Source organism: Pongo abelii, chromosome 3, assembly GCF_028885655.2.
Source record: "Pongo abelii isolate AG06213 chromosome 3, NHGRI_mPonAbe1-v2.0_pri, whole genome shotgun sequence".
In the NCBI taxonomy this organism is placed as follows: domain Eukaryota; kingdom Metazoa; phylum Chordata; class Mammalia; order Primates; family Hominidae; genus Pongo; species Pongo abelii.
In genome coordinates, this window is record NC_071988.2 from 108774043 (window position 1) to 108793868 (window position 19826).

Below are 19826 nucleotides of genomic sequence, written 5' to 3' on the forward strand. Positions count from 1 at the left end.
CTCTCAATAATAGAGTGGAAAACTTCAAGTCTCTTATGATTATAAAGAGAGTTCTCATTAGACAGGGTAAGAAATCTCACACACAAGGTAAGCATAAGAACCAATGAAGGAAACACATATTCACATACCAGTAAGCCAGTAAGAAGGGGACCGAAACGTGTCCAGCTGCCGAAGCCACAGTGACAATATGGCCATGGTTATTCTTCATCATTGCAGGAAGAAATGCCTTTGTAGTCTACAAATAGTTTTTATTAAAAGAGAAAAAAATACTGTATTTCAGACTCACAGACCCATTGGGAATATTTTGAAACAAAAGTATATTTTTAAACATTAATCCTGTCATAAATGAAAAAAACCTAAACTGACAAATGCAGCAATAATAAGGTGACTGGATATGATGCCCACATTAGAAAACCTGAGCAAAACAATGGCTACTGAAAGCTTTGAGAATCCATCTCATTTAAATTGCTAAATTCAGCCAGGTGTGGTGGCTCATGCCTGTAATCCCAGCACTTTGGGAGGCCAAGGCAGGTGGACTGCTTGAGCCCAGGAGTTCAAGACCAGCCTGGGAAACATGGTAATACACCATTTCTACTAAAAATGCAAAAATTAGCTGGTCATGGTGGCAGGTACCTGTAATCCCAGCTACTGGGGAGGCTGAGGCAGGAGAATCACTTGAACCCGGGAGGTGGAGGTTGCAGTGAGCCAAGATCATGCCACTGTGCTCCAGCCTGGGTGACAGAGTGAGACTGTTTAAAAAAAAAAATTGCTAAATTTTTATGTTCCTCAGCCCTCCACCTCTTCTTGTTGATGCTTGGGATGAAGAAACAAGTAAGATAATACCCAGCCAAGGGCAGTGGCTCACACCTGTAATCCCAGCACTTTGGGAGGCTGAGGCAGAAGGATCACTCGAACCCAGGAGCTCGAGATCAGCCTGTGCAACATGGCAAAACCTCATCTCCACAAAAAATACAAAAACTTGCTGGGCATGGTGGTGTACTCCTGTAGTCCCTGCTACTAGGGGGGCCGAGGTGGGAAGATCATTTGAGCCCAGGAAGCTGAAGCTGAAGTGAGCCAAAATCACGTCACTGCACTCCAGCCTGGGCAACACAGAGAGACCCTGTCTCTAAACAACAAAAAAAAGAGACAGTAACCTATATTTGAACAAACACAAAACATAAAGATATATGTCAATAACTTGGGAATATTAGCATAAAATAACACTGCATTTTTATCAACCCCAATATTCTTTTGCGATTAGTCATCCCAAACTCACATCCAAGAAAACTTTGAGGGGCCTTTTTAAGAACTGGCTATTTGGGCAATATTTGGAGACTTTAGAAACACACATGGCATATGTACATATATATAACTTAAGACCTTCAATGGTGAGGTTCACAATAAGGTTTGCAATTTTAGGGCCAGGAAATAACATGAGGCCTGAGCCTCATGCAAAATTGAAAGCCAGGGCAGTGGCTCATGCCTGTAATCCCAGCACTTTGGGAGGCTGAGGCAGGTGGATCACTTGAGTCCAGGAGTTCAACACCAGCCTGGGCAACATGGTGAAACCCCATCTCTACTAAAAATACAAAAATTAGCTGGGCATGTTAATGCCTGTAGTCCCAGCTACTTGAGGGGGCTGAGGTGGGAGGATCACTTGAGCCTGGGAAGTTGGGGCTGCAGTGAGATGAGATCGCATCACTGCACTCCAGCCTTGGCAACAGAGTGAGACCCTGTCTAAAAAAGAAAAAAGAGAATCTGAAAGCAAACTGGATTCACCTTTATAAAATCACAGACGATGACTCAGATGGTCCCCAACTCCTTTCTTTATCTCTAAATAGGATCACACAGAAATGTGAGAACCTAGCTTAGAATTAAAACATATACAAAACCTGACATTTATTATTAATTTATTATTGTTGTTATTAATATTGTCAGTGAGGAAGAATGATAGAACTTGGTCATAGCATGAAAAATGATCTCTTTGTATAATGTTATCCCTGGTGCCTGGAGAAAACTTTAGCATTGATTTAATACTTCCTTATGTCTGCTGAAAGCCCCACCTTAATCTTTGGGATTTTCAAAAGGAATATTTTTGTAAAAGAAGCCATACTCACCCAGAAATGTGCAAGTACATTAACTTCAAAAGTCTTTTCAATCTGAGGATCTTGTGTAGCAAACAAATCTGATGTATAGACTACACCAGCATTATTTACTAAAATACTAACATCTCCAATTTCTGCCTTCACCTTCAAAAAATAAAATAAGAAAAGTAAATTCATTAAGAGGTATGAAGGTAAGTTTATACACAATGGCTATTTTTTTTTTTTTTTTGAGACAAATTCTTGCTCTGTTGCCCAGGCTGCAGTACAGTGGCGAAATCTTGGCTCACTGCAATCTCCACCTCCTGGGTTCAAGCGATTCTCCGGTCTCAGCTTCCCAAGTAGCAGGTACTGAAGGCTCATGCAACCACGCCACACCTGGCTAATTTTTATGTTTTTAGTAGAGATTGGATTTCACCATGTTGGCTAGGCTAGTCTCGAACTCCTGATCTCAAGTGATCTGCCCACCTCAGCCTCCCAAAGTGCTGGGATTACAGGCATGAGTCACCGTTCCTGTCTTGTACGCAATGACTATTGTTTTTCTGCTAGATCTGGATAAAAGTGATTTTGCAATCCATGTGTCAACAGGGGAAAAAAGTCCTTTTTATTTTACGCACTTATGTCCAAAATAGGTCTATCTTCAAGTGTATCAGGTGGAAATTTTCTTTTGCAATTTAGTCTCTTGACTTAGTTCTATTGACTATAGATCAAGAGGCATTTGGCTAAGTAGCATTTTTTTAAAACATTACTTCAAAAGGTAAGCAAAAAAAATTAAATTAGGCTGGGTGCGGTGGCTCACGCCTGTAATCCCAGTATTCTGGGAGGCCGAGGAGGGTGGATCACCTGTGGTCGCGAGTTCGAGACCAGCATGACCAACATGGAGAAACCCTGTCTCTACTAAAAATACAAAATTAGCTGTACATGGTGGCGGGCGCCTATAATCCCAGCTACTCAGGAGGCTGAGGCAGGAGAATCGCTTGAACCTGAGAGGCGGAAGTTGCGGTGAGCTGAGATCGCGCCATTGCACTCCGGCCTGGGCAACAAGAGCGAACCTCCGTCTCAAAAAATAAAAGTAAAACTAATGTGGCAAAATCAGGGACTACTACAGAGAATTGTGGAAAACTGATTACACTATTAAGCTGGCCACATTTTCTATTTCTTTATTTCTGTTTATTTTCTGTTCTGTTGTTCAATCGCTCTCCATTAGGTGGCAGTAGGCTTAAGGGTGAAGAGTGGTTTCCTTGGACCTTGAGTTTGGGCTCTGCCAGTCACTGTTGGACCTTGACCCAAGTTACTTAACCTCTTAAAACTTCAATTCTTCCTCTGCAAAATAGAGATACTAATACAAGTTCCTTGTGAGTCGTTGTGGAAACAAATGAAATAATGCATGTAAAGGAGCTAACACTGTATCTAGTACACACAGTAAACTGCTATTACTATCATTATCATTATTTCAAAACCATTTATACTTGTCTACAAGTAACATGTTTTAAGGTTCTCTTCTTGACCTGCTCAGGTGTCTATGAGGGTACTTAATATAGAAATATCGGCCAAGTGAGGTGGCTCACGCCTCTAATCCCAGCATTTGGGAGGCCGAGGCAGGCAGATCACTTGAGGTCAGGAATTGGAGACCAGCCTGACCCACATGGTGAAACCCCATCTCTACTAAAAATACAAAAATTAGCCGGGCATGGTGGTGCACGCCTGTAATCCCAGCTACTCCAGAGGGTGAGGCAGAAGAATCGCTTAAACCCAGGAGGCAGAGGTTGCAGTGAGCTGAGATCGTGCCACTGTGTTCCAGCCTGGGTGACAGAGCGAGATTTCGTCTCAAAAAAAAAAAAAAAAAAAAACCCAAAAAACAAATTAAAAAAACCCAAAATATAGAAATATAAATATAAGGTAAATAATATAAAAATACATATGTGTGTTTTTCTAATATATACGCGTGGTATGTGTGTTTTCTCTTGAATATTCTATTTTGGTATTGATCCAGAAGGAAGAACATTTGAGAAATTAAAATGGTTATGTGGAAGGGCTTATGTAAACCCTTATGGCCAGATTTCAAAGGTTGTTGCAGCTATCATTGGTGAAATGATTTCAGTTGAGGAAATATAAACAAAAGAACAAGGCCAGCTGCTAAGAGCAACAGAAGGCATCCACTGGACTGTAAAGACTATTTGTAGGCTGGGCATGGTGGCTCACATCTATATTCCCAGCACTTTGGGAGGCCAAGGTGGGTGGATCACTGGAGGCCAGGAGTTCAAGACCAGCCTGATCGACATGGTGAAACTACATCTCTATTGAAAACACAAAAATTAGGTGGGTGTGGTGGTGGGTGCCTGTAGTCCCAGCTACTCGGAAGGCTGAACTGGGAGGATTGCTTGCACCTGGGAGGTGGAGGTTGCAGTGAGCTGAGACTGCACCATTGCACTCCCGCCTGGGCGACAGAGCAAGACTCTGTCTCAAAAGAAAGAAAAATATTTTTAAAAAAAGACTATTTGTAGGCAGGGCATGGTGGCTCACACCTGTAATCCCAGCACTTTGGGAGGCTGAGGCAGGCGGATCATGAGGTCAGGAGTTCAAGACCAGCCTGACCAACATGGTGAAACCCATTCTCTACTAAAAGTACAAAAATTAGCTGGGCGTGGTGGCATGCACCTGTAATACCAGCTGCTCAGGAGGCTGAGGCAGGAGAATCGCCTGAACCCGGGAGGCGGAGGTTGCAGTGAGCTGAGATTGCGCCACTGTGCTCCAGCCTGGGCAACAGAGCAAGACTCTGTCTCAAAAAAAAAAAAAAGACTATACTCAAAAGGGAACGATTACAGGTAATGTAACTTTTTTCAAAATAATTGTTATATCTTCTGGACTCGAATATAATCAATAACTATCTCTTCAACTAAGAAAGAACATAGAATCTTGATGCTTAAGCTCTACTTTTTATAAGATTGGAGTAACATAATTCCAAGGGGTAGCAATGCAAAAATACCTTATATGAGATTTTTATGGTTCTATAAGCAACTAAGATTTTTGGGTGGATAGACCCTAGCGTCCTAATGCATTTTGTTATACATTGGGTTTCAAATAAAAGCTAGCTCTATTGACAGAGTTATCATTATTTAGAGATAGTGCTACAGTGTGTTGGGGGACTGAGGGAAAAGTGGCAAATAGCCTTTGGGGGGCTTTTACTTTGTTATGCATTTACATGATTTCATTATTTTTCTTATTGAATTCTCACAGTAACTCAATGAGACAGCAATTCTTATATGCTCACTTTAAAGATGAAAACATGAAACAGAATGGTTGAGTTTCATATCCAAGGTCACATGGCTATTAAAAGATGGAGCTGGGACTCTCCCAGATCTGTCTGACCTCAGAGCCCAAGACAAGCCACCCCAAACAGAAAGGAGGCCATAGGCAAAGGTCTATCAGTACTCCTGTAGGGCATCAATGTGCCATGCTGAAGGCTCTTCAGTCAGAATTGAATTTCATCAGATTATATTTACGTTAGTAAAGTGTCAAGCTAAGTTTTTTGACCCTGATCAACACCATTTATACCTATATACTATTTTATATTATCAAAGGATTTTCCCAGACACTCTTGACTCTTTCTTCATCATTGCCTATTATATCCCAGGATATGAATGTCTGTTTTGTATTTTTTTGTATTAATTTTGTTTTTAAATTTTTGTGGGTATATAGTAGTGTATATATTCAAGGTTACATGAGACATTTTGATACAGGCATGCAGTGCATAATTATCACATCAGGGTAAATCAGGTATCTATCCCCTCAAGCATTTATCCTTTGTGTTACAAACAATCTAATTATACTCTTTTAGTTATTTTAAAATGTACAATTAAATTATTATTAATTATTTTTACTAACAAAAAATTCTTTATGGCTGCTCCTTGCAGAGCAGGGCTAACTCACAGGCAGCGCAACCAGAGTAACCTATTTGTTCTATTTTTTTGGTACCCATTAACCATCCCTACTTCTTCCCTACACCACCTCTACCCTTCCCAGCCTCTGGTAACCATCCTTCTACTCTCTATCTCCAAGAGTTCAATTATTTTAATTTTTAGCTCTCTCAAATAAGAGAGAACATGTTTTGTGTGTATGTATATATATATATATATATATATTTTTTTTTTTTTTTTTTTTTTGAGATGGTGTCTTGCTCTGTTGTCCAGGCTGGGGTGCAGTGGCACAATCTCAGCTCACTACAAACTCCGCCTCCCAGGTTCAAGTGATTCTCCTGCCTCAACCTCCCAAGTAGCTGGGATTACAGGCACATGCCATCACACCCAGCTAATTTTTGTATTTTTATAGAGATGGGGTTTCACCATGTTGGCCAGGCTGGTCTTGAACTCCTGACTTCAGGTGACCATGTTGCCCAGGCTGATCTGGAACTCCTGAGCTCAGGGGATCCACCCACCTCGGCCTCCCAAAGTGCTGGGATTATAGGTGTGAGCCACGCTCCCAGCAGATCTATTTCTATAAAGCATTATTTGCCTCTTCTAGATACAATTGAGATGTGCTGTATATAATGGGGTTTCACTCTGAATGCATTCTCGCTTGTACCTAACTAAATACCTTAATGGCAGCAAGGTCATCAGAATTACCTGGGCAGATTCCTGGATATATATATAATATTTATATTATTATAATTATTATTATATATATTTATAATATATTATATATAATATATATTATATATTTTTTATATAATATATAAATATATAATATTTATCCACCTGTATATATATATTACAGGTATCTGCCTGTAATCCCAGCTACTTGAGAGGCTGAGGCAGGAAAATTGCTTGAACCCAGGAAGCGGAGGTTGCTGTGAGCCAAGATCACGCCACTACACTCCAGCCTGGGCAACAGAGCGAGACTCTGTCTCAAATAAAAAAAAGAAAAGAAAAAAAGTTCTGACACTAAAATGGTCACCTCAAAATAGCTACTTCAAAATATCTGATTCTCAGCTTGCTTTCATTATTAAGAAATATACAAATCCCAGCACTTTGGGAGGCCAAGGCAGGCGGATCACGAGGTCAGGAGATTGAGACCATCCTGGCTAACATGGTGAAATCCTGTCTCTACTAAAAATACAAAAATTAGCCATGTGTGGTGGCAGGCACCTGTAATCCCAGTTACTCGAGAGGCTGAGGCAGGAGAATTGCTTGAACCCAGGAGGCGGAGGTTGCAGTGAGCCAAGATCACGCCACCACACTGCAGCCTGGGCAACAGAGCAGGACTCTGTCTAAAAAAAAAAAAAAGAAAGAAAAAAAGTTCTGATACTAAAATGGCCACCTCAAAATAGCTACTTCAAAATATCTGATAATGGGCCAGGCGCGGTGGCTCACGCCTGTAATCCCAGCATTTTTGGAGTCAGAGGCGGGCGGATCACGAGGTCAGGAGATCGAGACCATCCTGGCTAACACGGTGAAATCCCGTCTCTACTAAAAATACAAAAAAATTAGCCGAGCGTGGTGACAGGCGCCTGTAATCCCATCTACTCTGGAGGCTGAGGCAGGAGAACGGGGTGAACCCGGGAGGCGGAGCTTGCAGTGAGCCGAGATCGCGCCACTGCACTCCAGCCTGGGCGACAAAGCTAGAGCCAGACTCCATCTCAAAAAAAAAAAAAAAAAAAGAACTCAGGCCGGGTGTGGTGGCTTACGCGTGTAATCCCAGCACTTTGGGAGGCCAAGGAGGGTGGATCACTTGAGATCAGGAGTTCCAGACCAGACCAGCCTGGCCGACATAGTGAACCCCATCTCTACAAAAACACAAAAATTAGCCAGGCATGATGGCGCGTGCCTGTAATCATCACAGCTACTCGGGAGGCTGAAGCAGGTGAATCGCTTGTGAACCCGGGAGGCGGAGCTTGCAGTGAGCCGAGATCACGCCACTGCACTCCAGCCTGAGCAACAGAATGAGACTCCATTTCAAAAAAAAAAAAAAAACTCAAATCTAAAATTCCATAAACAAAGAGGTTCTCAAGTCTTGCTGAATCACACTCTTTATACTGCACTGAATTAGAATATCCAGCGGTAAGGTCCAGGAATGTGTATTTTAAGGAATCTGCCCAGGTAATTCTGATGACCTTGCTGCCATTAAGGTATTAGTTAACAGGTACAAGTGACAATGCGTTCAGAGTGAAACCGCATTATATACAGCACATCTCAATTGTATCTAGAAGAGGCAAATAATGCTTTATAGAAATAGAACTGCTGGGAGTGCGGCTCACGCCTATAATCCCAGCACTTTGGGAGGCCGAGGTGGGTGGATCCCCTGAGCTCAGGAGTTCGAGATCAGTCTGGGCAACATGGTGAAACCCCGTTTTCTACCAAAAATACAAAAAATTAGCTGAGTGTGGTGGCACACACCTGTGGTCCCAGCTACTTGGGAGGCTGAGGTGGTAGGATTGCTTGATTCTGGGAGGTGGAGGTTGCAATGAACCGAGATCATGCCACTGCACTCTAACCTGGGTGACAGAGTGAGACCCCCATCTCAAAAAAAAAAAAAAAAGAGAGAAAAGAAAAGAAGTAGATCTATCTACAATAAAAACCTGATAAAGAATAGCTTTATTGTAACTTTCTAACCCAATTCTATGAATGGGCTTCAGAAGACCCGGTCAGCAATTCTGCAAGTGTCATCCAGGGATAGTTACCTATATGAGAATCATGGGTGAGGTGAAGGTGCATGGGATGCAGGGTGGATAGGGTGCATTTGAGGCCCTGCCTTCAACCTACTGAAAGAAAATCTCTGGAAGTGAAGCCCAAGAGTATATATATATATTTTTAACAACTCCCTGGAAAATTCCAGAACATACTAATATTTGAGAACTTCAGTTCTCGGTTCTAGTTTTGGGTTTGCTATGAGCTAGTTCTATAACCTTGGTCAAATAACAACATTTCTCAGGTACTTCATCTATATCACATACAGACTGGGTCATCTCCAAAACACCTTCTAGCTCTAACATGATATGATTCTAACTAAACACAACATTTCACCTTCTTTGCAGCGCTGTAAATATCTTCTCGGTTGCTGCAGTCTACCACAAAGGTATGAACCTTGGCACCCAGTCCCTTGCATTTGGCAGCTGTTTCCTCCAGTCCATGCTAGAAAAAACAAAGAGGGCAAGGTAATAATTGATATGAGCATATTATATCGACAGCTGAAAATAATTAAAAATAATTTTTAAAAAGTAGTGAGATTCTTTCCATTTGAATTGGGCAAGATGGTAACAACACATTTTTGGCAGGTATATAGGCACATGTTGCTTTTAGTATTTTAACTAGCTTCTTTTATTTGGAACTGAATTTAAAGCAAGCTTCTTAAAAGAAGATAAAAATCTTAAAATACTGGTTTTTATATTTATGAACTTTGAATACTTTGTGAATGTTGGTATCTCTGTGTATTCCATATCAGGCTTTAAAAAATACAACATTAAGCTTTTTTCCATGTCATTAAAAACTATTCATGGACGTCAGCTAACTGGCTGCAAAAGAAATAATGAGTTAACTACAGTTCATTAAACCATTCGTTCTTTCAGCATTTTAATGTGAAGGTCATATTCACTGAGCTTAGAAAAACCTTGACACAAATATGAATGAGGTAGAGTCCCAACCCCAAGAAGTTCTCTGTGTAGTAGAAAGAAACATAAGTATCATAGTTAAGTAGGACCACATAATACTGTTGTTGTTTTGATAATAAAGGATTGAATATTGGCAGTTTCAACCTAATACATTGTGATGAGTATCACAGCAGAGTTCTATACAGGGAGTTATGGGAACACAGAGGGGCACACAATACAATTCCAGCAGTGGTTTGCCATACCCTTTCACTTGCTTTCCCCAGGGCGAAAGGACACATCAGGCAGGGTGTGGGCAGTGACAGATAGAAGATTGGTCTTGTGGAAACCACTAGTAGGATCAGTGTTATTGGATGGATCATTAAGTTCAAGGCCAGCAGAAGTTCAGATTAAGGTCCCACATGTCATATTAAGATTTATCAAAAAATGAATGAGGAGCCACTGGTTAAATTACAGAGTCAGGTTTATGTGTCGTATTGATTATTTTGGCTGATGTATGGAGGGTGGATTTTAGGGGTCAACACTGGAGGAAGAAAAAACTGAGAGGCAGTTACAGTGATTCACGTAATAGATGACACAAACTTGAATTGTGGCACTAGTAGAAAAAATGTAGAGGAAAGAATATCCTTTAAAATATATGTTTAGAAGGTAAAATCAGTAAGACTTGGTGAGTAGATGAGGAAGGATGGGGAGGAGCCACATCTGACATCTTTGCTTTCTAGTTTTGGTAGCTGGCAAGATCATGCTGCCACGTGTCAGACAGAGATGACAGCAGATTTGAGGAAAAGGGGTGATTAGTCCAATTTGGGGTGCCAATTTTGAGTCAATTTAAGTTTAGGATCATACCATTGGGGTTTTTTGTTGTTGTTGTTGTTGTTACCTTTGCTTGTTTGCTTTTGGCCAATTTTTGCCTTTTTTTTTTAACTTTTAAGAAAATGTCTCAAAAGATATTTTGGATTAAGATCTAGTCTGTGCACTCTGCAGGCCAAGTATTAGGTTGGTGGAAAAGTAATTGCTATTTTTGCCATTATTTTAATGACAAAAACTGCAATTACTTTTGCATCAACCTAATAATTGTCAACTAATGCACTAATGGGCAGACCCTAGGAGGACTCATACATTTATCCACAGAGAGGATGGTGAATCAGTGTACACATTTGTAAATGGCAACTAATGTTGAAAGGCCAAGTCTGGACAGCTATGGGGAGAATTAGTAGCTTGTGTAGTGAGCCTGTTATCATAATAAAGGAAAACAAGTTCTTTTTCTGCTGTGGGAAGTCAGGGACCCCGAATGGAGGGACTGGCTGGAGCCACAGCAGAGAACACAAATTGTGAAGATTTCATTTTAATATGGACATTTATCAGTGCCCAAGTAATACTTTTATAATTTCTTAATCCTGTTATCTTCATAAACTGAGGATGTACGTCACCTCAGGACCACTGTTAACTGTACAAATTGTGTTAACTGTAAAAATTGATTGTAAAACGTGTGTTTGAACAATATGAAATCAGTGCACCTTGAAAAAGAACAGAATAACAGCGATTTTTAGGGAACAAGGGAAGACAACCATAAGGTCTGACTCCTGTGGGGTCAGGCAAAAAGAGGCATATTTTTCTTCTTGCAGACAGCCTATAAACGGACGTGCAAGTAGGAGAGATATCGCTAAATTATTTTCCTAGCAAGGAATATTAATATTAATACCCTGGGAAAGGAATGCATTCCTAGGGGGAGGTCTATAAATGGCCGCTCTGGGAATGTCTGTCCTATGCGGTTGAGATAAGGACTGAGATATGCCCTGGTCTCCTGCAGTACCATCAGGCTTATTAGGATGGGGAAAAACTCTGCCCTGGTAAATCTGTGGTCAGACCAGTTCTCTGCTCTCGAACCCTGTTTTCTGTTGTTTAAGATGTTTATCAAGACAATACATGCACTGCTGAACATAGACCCTTATCAGTAGTTCTGCTTTTTGCCCTTTGAAGCATGTGATCTTTGTACCTACTCCCTGTTCTTACACCCCCTCCCCTTTTGAAACTCCTAATAAAAACTTGCTGGTTTTGAGGCTCAGGGGCATCACGGTCCTACCGATATGTGATGTCACCCCCGGTGGCCCAGTTGTAAAATTTCTCTCTTTATACTGTCTCTATTTCTCAGCCAGCCAACACTTATGGAAAATAGAAAGAACATATATTGAAATATTGGGGGCAGGTTCCCCCAGTATTTTTCTTTTACTGAAATCTCCCTCACAAACTGTAGTATACTCTCATGAGGAACTCTTATTCCTCAAGGGACATCAACATCTCAGGTAAACTTTATTTTGCTCTCCTATACTTAACCAGCAGCTTTTGGCATTTCCTTTTACAAGTATATTTTATTAATGTTGTATACACATATGATAGAATATTATTCAGCCTTAAAAAGGAATGAATTTCTGACACATGCTACATGTACAACCTTCATTATGCCAAATGAACTAAGCCAGACACAAAAAACAAATACCATATGAGTGTACTTATATGAAGTACCCAGAGTATCATATTCATAGAGACAGAAAATAGAATGGTTGTTGCCAGGCCCTGGGGAGAGAGAGGGCTGGGGAGATATATTGTTTTAATGGGTAGATTTTCAGCTTGGGAAGATGAAAAACTTCTGGAGAGAAATAGAAGAGATCACTGCATAATAAGGTAAATGTACTTAATGCCACTAAACTGTACACTCAGAAATGGTTAAAATGGTGTGTTATGTCATATATTTTACCACATTTTTAAAAGTTTTTTAAAAGTATATTGTATTGGCCAGGCACGGTGGCTTACACCTGTAATCCCAGCACTTTGGGAGGCTGAGGTGGGCAGATCACAAGGTCAGGATTTTGGGAACAGCCTGGCCAATATAGTGAAACCCTGCCTCTACTAAAAATATAAAAAATTAGCTGGGTGTGGTGGTGGGCATCTGTAATCCTACCTACTTGGGAGGCTGAGGCAGGAGAATCACTTGAACCCAGGAGGCAGAGGTTGCAGCAAGCCAAGATTTTGCCACCGCACACCCGCCCAGGTGACAGTGGGAGACTCCATCTCAAAAAAAAAAAAAAAAAAGTATATTGTATTGATATTGATTGGGTTTTCTCTTTTTTGAACAAATATATTTCCTTACATGAACAAATTTTACAATAAAAATTTATTTCCCATTTGTTCTGTTTTCAGAGATTTGCTTATTACTGGTTGGCTTTCTGTAACCACCAAGTGACTAACCACCACTCCACTATGTGGAGGCAAAGATACCCTTCTTTCACATCTGCTGTCTCACTTTTGCCCTGTTTCCTTGGTCTTCCTCATTTAGGTTGGTCTGCTTTCCACACCTTCTGAATTGTGCAACATTTTTTTTTTTCCGAGACGGAGTCTTGCTCTGTCACCCAGCCTGGAGTGCAGTGGTGTAATCTCAGCTCACTGCAGCCTCTGCCTTCCCGGTTCAAGCAATTCTCCTGCCTCAGCCTCCCTAGTAGCTGGGATTACAGGCATGTGCCACCATGCCCGTCTAATTTTTATATTTTTAGAAGAAACGGGGTTTCACCATGTTGCCCAGGCTGGTCTTGAACTCCTGGCCTCAAGTGATCCTCCCATTTCGGCCTCCCAAAGAACTGGGATTACAGGTGTGAGCCACTGCGCCCGGCCAGTGCAACAAATTTAAGTTCTAAATTCCTCCAGAAAAAATTCCAGACAGTGCCCTGTAGATAGTTGGTAAGAAATAAAAAATAAGCAGATCTTCAGGAAAAAATGAATTCTTCCTTTAAAATGTTTTGTAGCACAGTACAATTGCTCATAACTCTTCAAGATTTCCCTTGGTAACTTTTTTCAAATATGTTTGTCTATTGCTACAACTAAGACCTTTACACCCATTACCTTGATTACTAAAAATTGAAAAAATTTTTAAATTCCTCCCATTATTCTTTCAGTTATTCATTAATTCAGTTTTTCATTCAATAAATAGTCTTTGAGCACATACTATATGCTCACCACTTACTGTAAATTTTTCTTTCCAAACTAGTATTTTAGGAGAAAGGGTCTCCCTGTTGCCCAGGTTGAGTGCAGTGGCTATTCACAGGCGTGATCCCACTACTGAACAGCACCAGAGCTCTGACCAGTTTCCAACCTGGGCTGGTTCACCCCTCCTTAGACAACTTGGTCTCCTTCAGGCCTACTGCCAGGAGGTTACCATATTGATTCTGAACTTATGCAGACATGCAAAGCACACCACAGTCCAGAACTCCCAGCCTCAAGCAATCCTGCTGCTTCAGCCTCCTGAGTAGCTGGGGCTACCGGAGCATGCCATCATGCCTGGCTACAAACTATTCTAACCAGGCATGGGAATGAGAATAGTCAAGAAGTGATAGATTATCATAAAGCAGAATGAATAATTCCCATTATCAGTCTCAGTGGAACAACAAAGCTGACACCACCATTAATTCTTCCCTAAATTAACATATGGTACATGTGGACATTGCTATCCTCATTACATGGATGAATCTAAGAGATTGTACTCTAGGTGAAAGGGCCCTCCGTTTGGCCCCTTGCTGCCGGTCCAGCTAGATCTCATAACAATCAAACACCGCTCCACTTTCTTCCTCATTCTCCAGGTATTCACCAGCCCAAGAGCTTCACAACTCCAGTTTCTGCTACCTGGACTGCTCCAAATCCCCACCCTGTCCTTTCCCAATCAGGTTTAGTGGTTCTCAGACTTCTATAATTTCAAATCTATAAAACGGCAAGAAAAATAGAGTGGAATGTGTATACCGAACTAGGATTGCCAAACTTTTGGCCAAATAAGGACACTCAAAACTAACAAAATGACCCTCATACGTTATCATGTAATTTCATTAACAAATATATTTTTTACCCACAAAAAGTAGGAAGGATATAATCAAAATAAAATACAGATTATTTAAATTAAACTAATTTAACCTAATAAAAACTCACTACATTGTCCTCAATTTTTCTGACCATGACTCCGAATCTCCACTACTGCCAACCTGGTTCAACAGTCCCCATCATTTCATCTCATGCCTGGATTATCACAGTAGTCTCTTACTTTACTTGTTCCTTTCATCTTTTCTCCTCTTACATCTCTTCTAAGCCCAGCAGCCAGAGGATCCTCTTCAATAGGAATTACCCTCAAAACCCTTCATTGACTCCCCAGAGTAAAAAGCCAAAGTACAGGAAATTTTATCATCTGTAGCTCCAGCCCCTTAAATCTCTAGACCGGTACTGTCTCATAGAAATATAATGCAAGCCATGTACATAATTTTAATCTTTCTGGCAGTCACAACAAAAAAATAAAACAATCTAGTGGTATATTTTATTTAACCCAATATATCTAAGTAATTATCATTTCAACATGTATACTATATAAAAATTATTAACACAAAATTCTACATTCTTTTCTTCATACTAAGTCTGCAAAATCCAGTGTGTATTTCCACTCACAGTGCATCTCAAATCAGACTGGCCACATTTTGAAAGGCTCAAGAGCCACAAGAGGCTAGGGGCTACTACCTAGCATTGTGTTGCACAGAGTAGATCTAGACCTTTCTTGTGCTTCTCTCCCTTCCCTCAGTCTGTGCCAGGCTTTGCATTTGCTGATCCCTCCCTGCAGGACTCACTGTGCTCTCAGCTTCTTCTGATCTTGATTCAATTATCTCCATCTCAGTGGGGCCTTCCTGGCCACCACTGTAAAATCAACACTCCCCTCCTACCCTCCCCACCATATACAGTCTTTTATCTACTTTCACCTTTTATTTTTTTCTTTATACTTAACACTATCTAACAATTATACATTTTATTATACAGTGTGGCATACTGCCCCTAGCTTATGAGGCTCATGTCTTCCTCAGTGCTATATCCTCAGTTCTGCATTAGAACAGTGCCTAACAGATAATAGGTACTCAATAAATATTTGTTGGATAAATGCATGTCACTGAAGATCAGAGAAAATTTTGTACAAACCAGCACTGGACATTGGAAGTCATTAACTCTTACATATATTTAAATTTTAGCTTAAACCACACTTTGTCACGGAATAATAAGAACTAACACTCCAGTGTGTTTACCTTATACCACACTGTGCTAAATGCTTTGTGTGCATTATCTCATATCATACTGCCAGGCTTTTGAGGTAGGTATTGTTATTTTATCCATTTTGCAGAAAAGGAACTAAAGCTGTTACCCAATCAGAAAATGAAAGCTCAGATGTGTCTGACTATATCACCATGCTAGAGCTTGACCATGCTGGTCCAGGCTGGACCTTGGTTGTATTTTTCATTGCACTTGTAATTACTTTATTTTTTATTTATTAATTTAATTTAATTAATTAATTTATTTTTAAGGCAGAGTTTCGCTCTTGTTGCCCAAGCTGGAATGCAATGGCATGATCTCGGCTCACTGCAACCTCTGCCTCCCAGGTTCAAGCAGTTCTCCTACCTCAGCCTCCTGAGTAGCTGGGATTACAAGTGCACACCACCATGCTCAACTAATTTTTTGTATTTTTGGTAGAAACGGGGTTTCACCATGTTAGCCAGGCTGGTCTTGAACTCCTGACCTCAGGTGATCTGCCCGCCTCGGCCTCCAGAAGTGCTGGGATTACAAGTGTGAGCCACCGCATCCAGCCTGCACTTGTAATTACTTAATGTCCATTTTCCCTACTAGACTGAGGTCATGGAACCTTATTTTCTGTTTGTCACCCTGTCACTAATGTCTAAGCAGTAGACAGTCATTATTTGTTGACTGCTGTCTTCATCAGCCACTCACTGGGTTAACCCTCATTTAACTTCACATCTTTGAATTATTGTTTACAGCATTGCATGTCAACTAGTGTGTAATAGATAACGTTTCAGGCCATCAGGTGTCTTCTGGAAACACCTTTGTTCATCTACCAAAGGTCAAATAAAAGATTGGATTCTAGGTCCTCTTCTCCTCCCTAAGCCACACCTACACTTGTCCTAGGTAAAAAATTACATTGAAAGTTTTTTTCCCTTTTATTGTTTTTACTAAAAGATGCTTTCCCGTCATTCCTTCAGTATCACAGGTCAAACGTGGTAAAAAAATGTTTTTAAAAAAAATTTGAGACAGGGTCTCACTCTGTCACCCAGGCTGGAGTGCAGTGGGGCGTTTACAGCTCACTGCAGGCTCCACCTCCCAGGCTCAAGCAACCCCCTACCTCAGCCTCCTGGAAAAGATGCTTTTTAAAATTACTTTTGGCAATAACTATGGCAATGTAGCATTGGTTTCTGTTGAGTATAATCTTTTTTTTTTTTTTTGAGACGGAGTCTCGCTCTGTCGCCCAGGCCGAAGTGCGGTGGCGCCATCTCGGCTCACCGCAACCTCCGCCTCCCCGGTTCACGTCATTCTCCTGCCTCAGCCTCCCCAGTAGCTGGGACTACAGACGCCCGCCACCACGCCCGGCTAATTTTTTTTTTTGTATTTTTAGTAGAGACGGGGTTTCACTGTGTTAGACAGGATGGTCTCGATCACCTGATCTGGTGATCCGCCTGCCTCGGCCTCCCAAAGTGCTGGGATTACAGGCGTGAGCCACCGGCGAGTATTATCTTTTAAACCACTTATCTCATTAACAGTGAGTAGGACTTTCTCTTAATAGGTACAAGCTTCTTACTCTTTTAATATACAGCTAAAACGATTGCTTTTTCCCTATTTTTAAAATAGAGGGATCAATGAAATCAGGTTCAGGAGAAAATTATGAGTTATCCTTAGGGCAAAAATGGGGATCAATTTACAAATGGGGCAGTAACTGGGACTCTTATAACCTCTAGGTCTGTTTATTATGTGATCATACAACATATTAATTCATGCCCTCCCATCTGCAAGATGGCAATACTAATTTTTTTTTCCTCCCTGCTTTGCAGAGATGAGGTAAAGGGTGGTTGCCAGCAAAATGCAGACACGTCCACAAATTAAAGGTACCAGAAAGTAAAACATAGTAAGCACTGTTACCTTATTTATATCCCAGAGAACCAGCTTGCTTTTAAGTTTAGCAAATTCATAGGCAGTCAGTCTCCCAATTCCATGCCCAGCTCCTGTTATCAGCACGATTTCGCCGGTGACTGATTTTCTCCTCTTAGGAATAAAAAGCTTCACGAAGGACTCTAGGGAGCAGACGATCAGTAACGGGAGAAGCAGGAGGACGTCCAGAAGGAATTTCATCCTTTTTGTGGCTGCGAGCGTTTGGTGTGTTTTTTACCAATCACTCTAAACTGCTTTTAGAGGGTTGCTCGATCTAACACCAGAAAGAGTAGGGGCGAGAGCAAGGAGAAGCTCCCTTATCAAAGAAAAACAACTCCGAAACCGTTCCTTCCGCTGGGCTGGGCTTTGTTGGTCTTTCGCAATTGGCTCGGGCTGCAGTGCTTGCTAGCTCAGAGATCTGGGAGGGACGAAGTCCAGACCCGAGCAAAGCTTCCTAGTTCTGCTTCGCGCAGCCCCTACGCGGTGTGTGGCCGCGATTGTCTTTTACACCACTTTCTCCCGGTGTCCTGAGCCGGCCTTGGAGGGTTAGCTGCTCACTTGTTTTCCTAAATTGGATAAGTTCCAAGGATAACCGACAGTGTCCGCAGGCCAGATGCTTCTTTCATAGTTGAAGGTTGCTTATCACTAGATAGGGGGAGCCGCTGGGCGCGGCGGCTCTCGCCTGTGATCCTGGCACTTTGAGAAGCCCTGGCGGGAGGATCGCTTGACCCCAGGAGTTCGAGATCAGCCTGAACAACACAGGGAGACCCCGGTCTCTTAATTTTTTTTTTAATTAGCCAGGCGTCATGGCGCGTGCCTGTAGTTCCAGCTACTCGGGAGACTGAGGCACGGGAATCGCTTGAGCCCAGGAGGTGGAGGCTACAGTGAGCGAAGATCACGCCACTGCACTCCAGCCTGGACGAAAAGGCCAGACCTTGTCCTAAAAAACAAAAACTAGATAGAGGATGCAAATGTAGATTCCTATCTTAAAGGATCCTGAAAAGACCAGTCGTTCTGCTTCCAGCTGAGAAATTGTGCTACATCACATTTTAGTTTGAACTAAGCATGATTTCTGGAAGACAGGGGAAATTTTGTCTGTTCAAGGACAGCTTGAATCAAGCGCCAGAAAAAATTGTTATCGTATTAAAGGGATTGTTTCCACAAGAAAGAAGAGTATATTTGAATATCATTTTTCACTTGACCTATTAGAGTTTGAAAATAAAAAAATATATTGTAGTTTAGGAATTTTATCTTTATTCAAGTGAATAAATAGCAAATCATTTAGCCTAAAGATTACCTATGTAACATTTGGTTTTGTAGCCTATATAAATGGGTATTCAGTATATGTTAACTAGTGACTTGAAAAAATTCTGGAGATTGGTTACTGGAAGAAAAGACCTAACTAGGGCTTGTGTGCAGTAAGAGCTTAATAATGGTATTGTATGCATTTTTTCCAACTCATTTTTGACAGACATTGAATTTGGGTTTTGCGCAAGACACTCCAGTGCTTGGGAAGAGACTTTGTTGTGTGACAATGGTCAACTTTCATATTTAAGAGCCAGAAAGACCACACAAAAAAATCAAAGTTCACAAACAGTTCATACTTGATTGTCCCTCTTACTTAAGCAGCCATACGTTGTTATAGGGGATGAAGGGATAGTGGCAGCCTCACAAAAGTGAACTCCATTGTGGAATTCTTTGAATTCAGAATATCATCTACAACTTTTTTTGGATAGCCTCCAAATCCAAATTTACGAAACACTTGTACAGAAAGTTTACAAAGTGTTCTTCCACATATATTATTTCATTTGATTTTCAAAAGCCTCCTAGGAAATAGAGAAGAAAAGTAGAGTAAGGATATATTTATACTCCTATACTGTAAATGAATAAATCTGTTAGATCGACTTTAAAGTCTACACAGTGAGTAAAAGTGTAACTGGGGCTACACATATGGTCAGTGTTTGTCAATTTTTTGGTCCAACACCTATAGGAATAAATTACATCTGACATGGTGATCTACTATAAGAAGTGTTTCAACTATGTTGACTTTCATATATTGAGGCTCTGGCTATGCTATTTCTTTTTCCTCTTTCTTTTTTTTTTTTTTTTTTTTTTTTAGA

The 19826-nt window shown here is 41.0% G+C and overlaps 1 protein-coding gene across 1 annotated transcript in view; it reads right to left on the bottom strand.

The window, feature by feature from the left end:
* HSD17B11 (hydroxysteroid 17-beta dehydrogenase 11) overlaps positions 1–18050 on the bottom strand; it is a 50213-nt gene extending 32163 nt beyond the window's left edge. The window contains 4 exon segments of the mRNA NM_001134219.1: positions 129–235; positions 2118–2249; positions 9122–9229; positions 17698–18050. Of these exon segments, the coding sequence (NP_001127691.1) occupies positions 129–235; positions 2118–2249; positions 9122–9229; positions 17698–17907 (557 nt within the window). The 5' untranslated portion in view covers positions 17908–18050.
* Positions 18051–19826: the final 1776 nt, after the last annotated feature.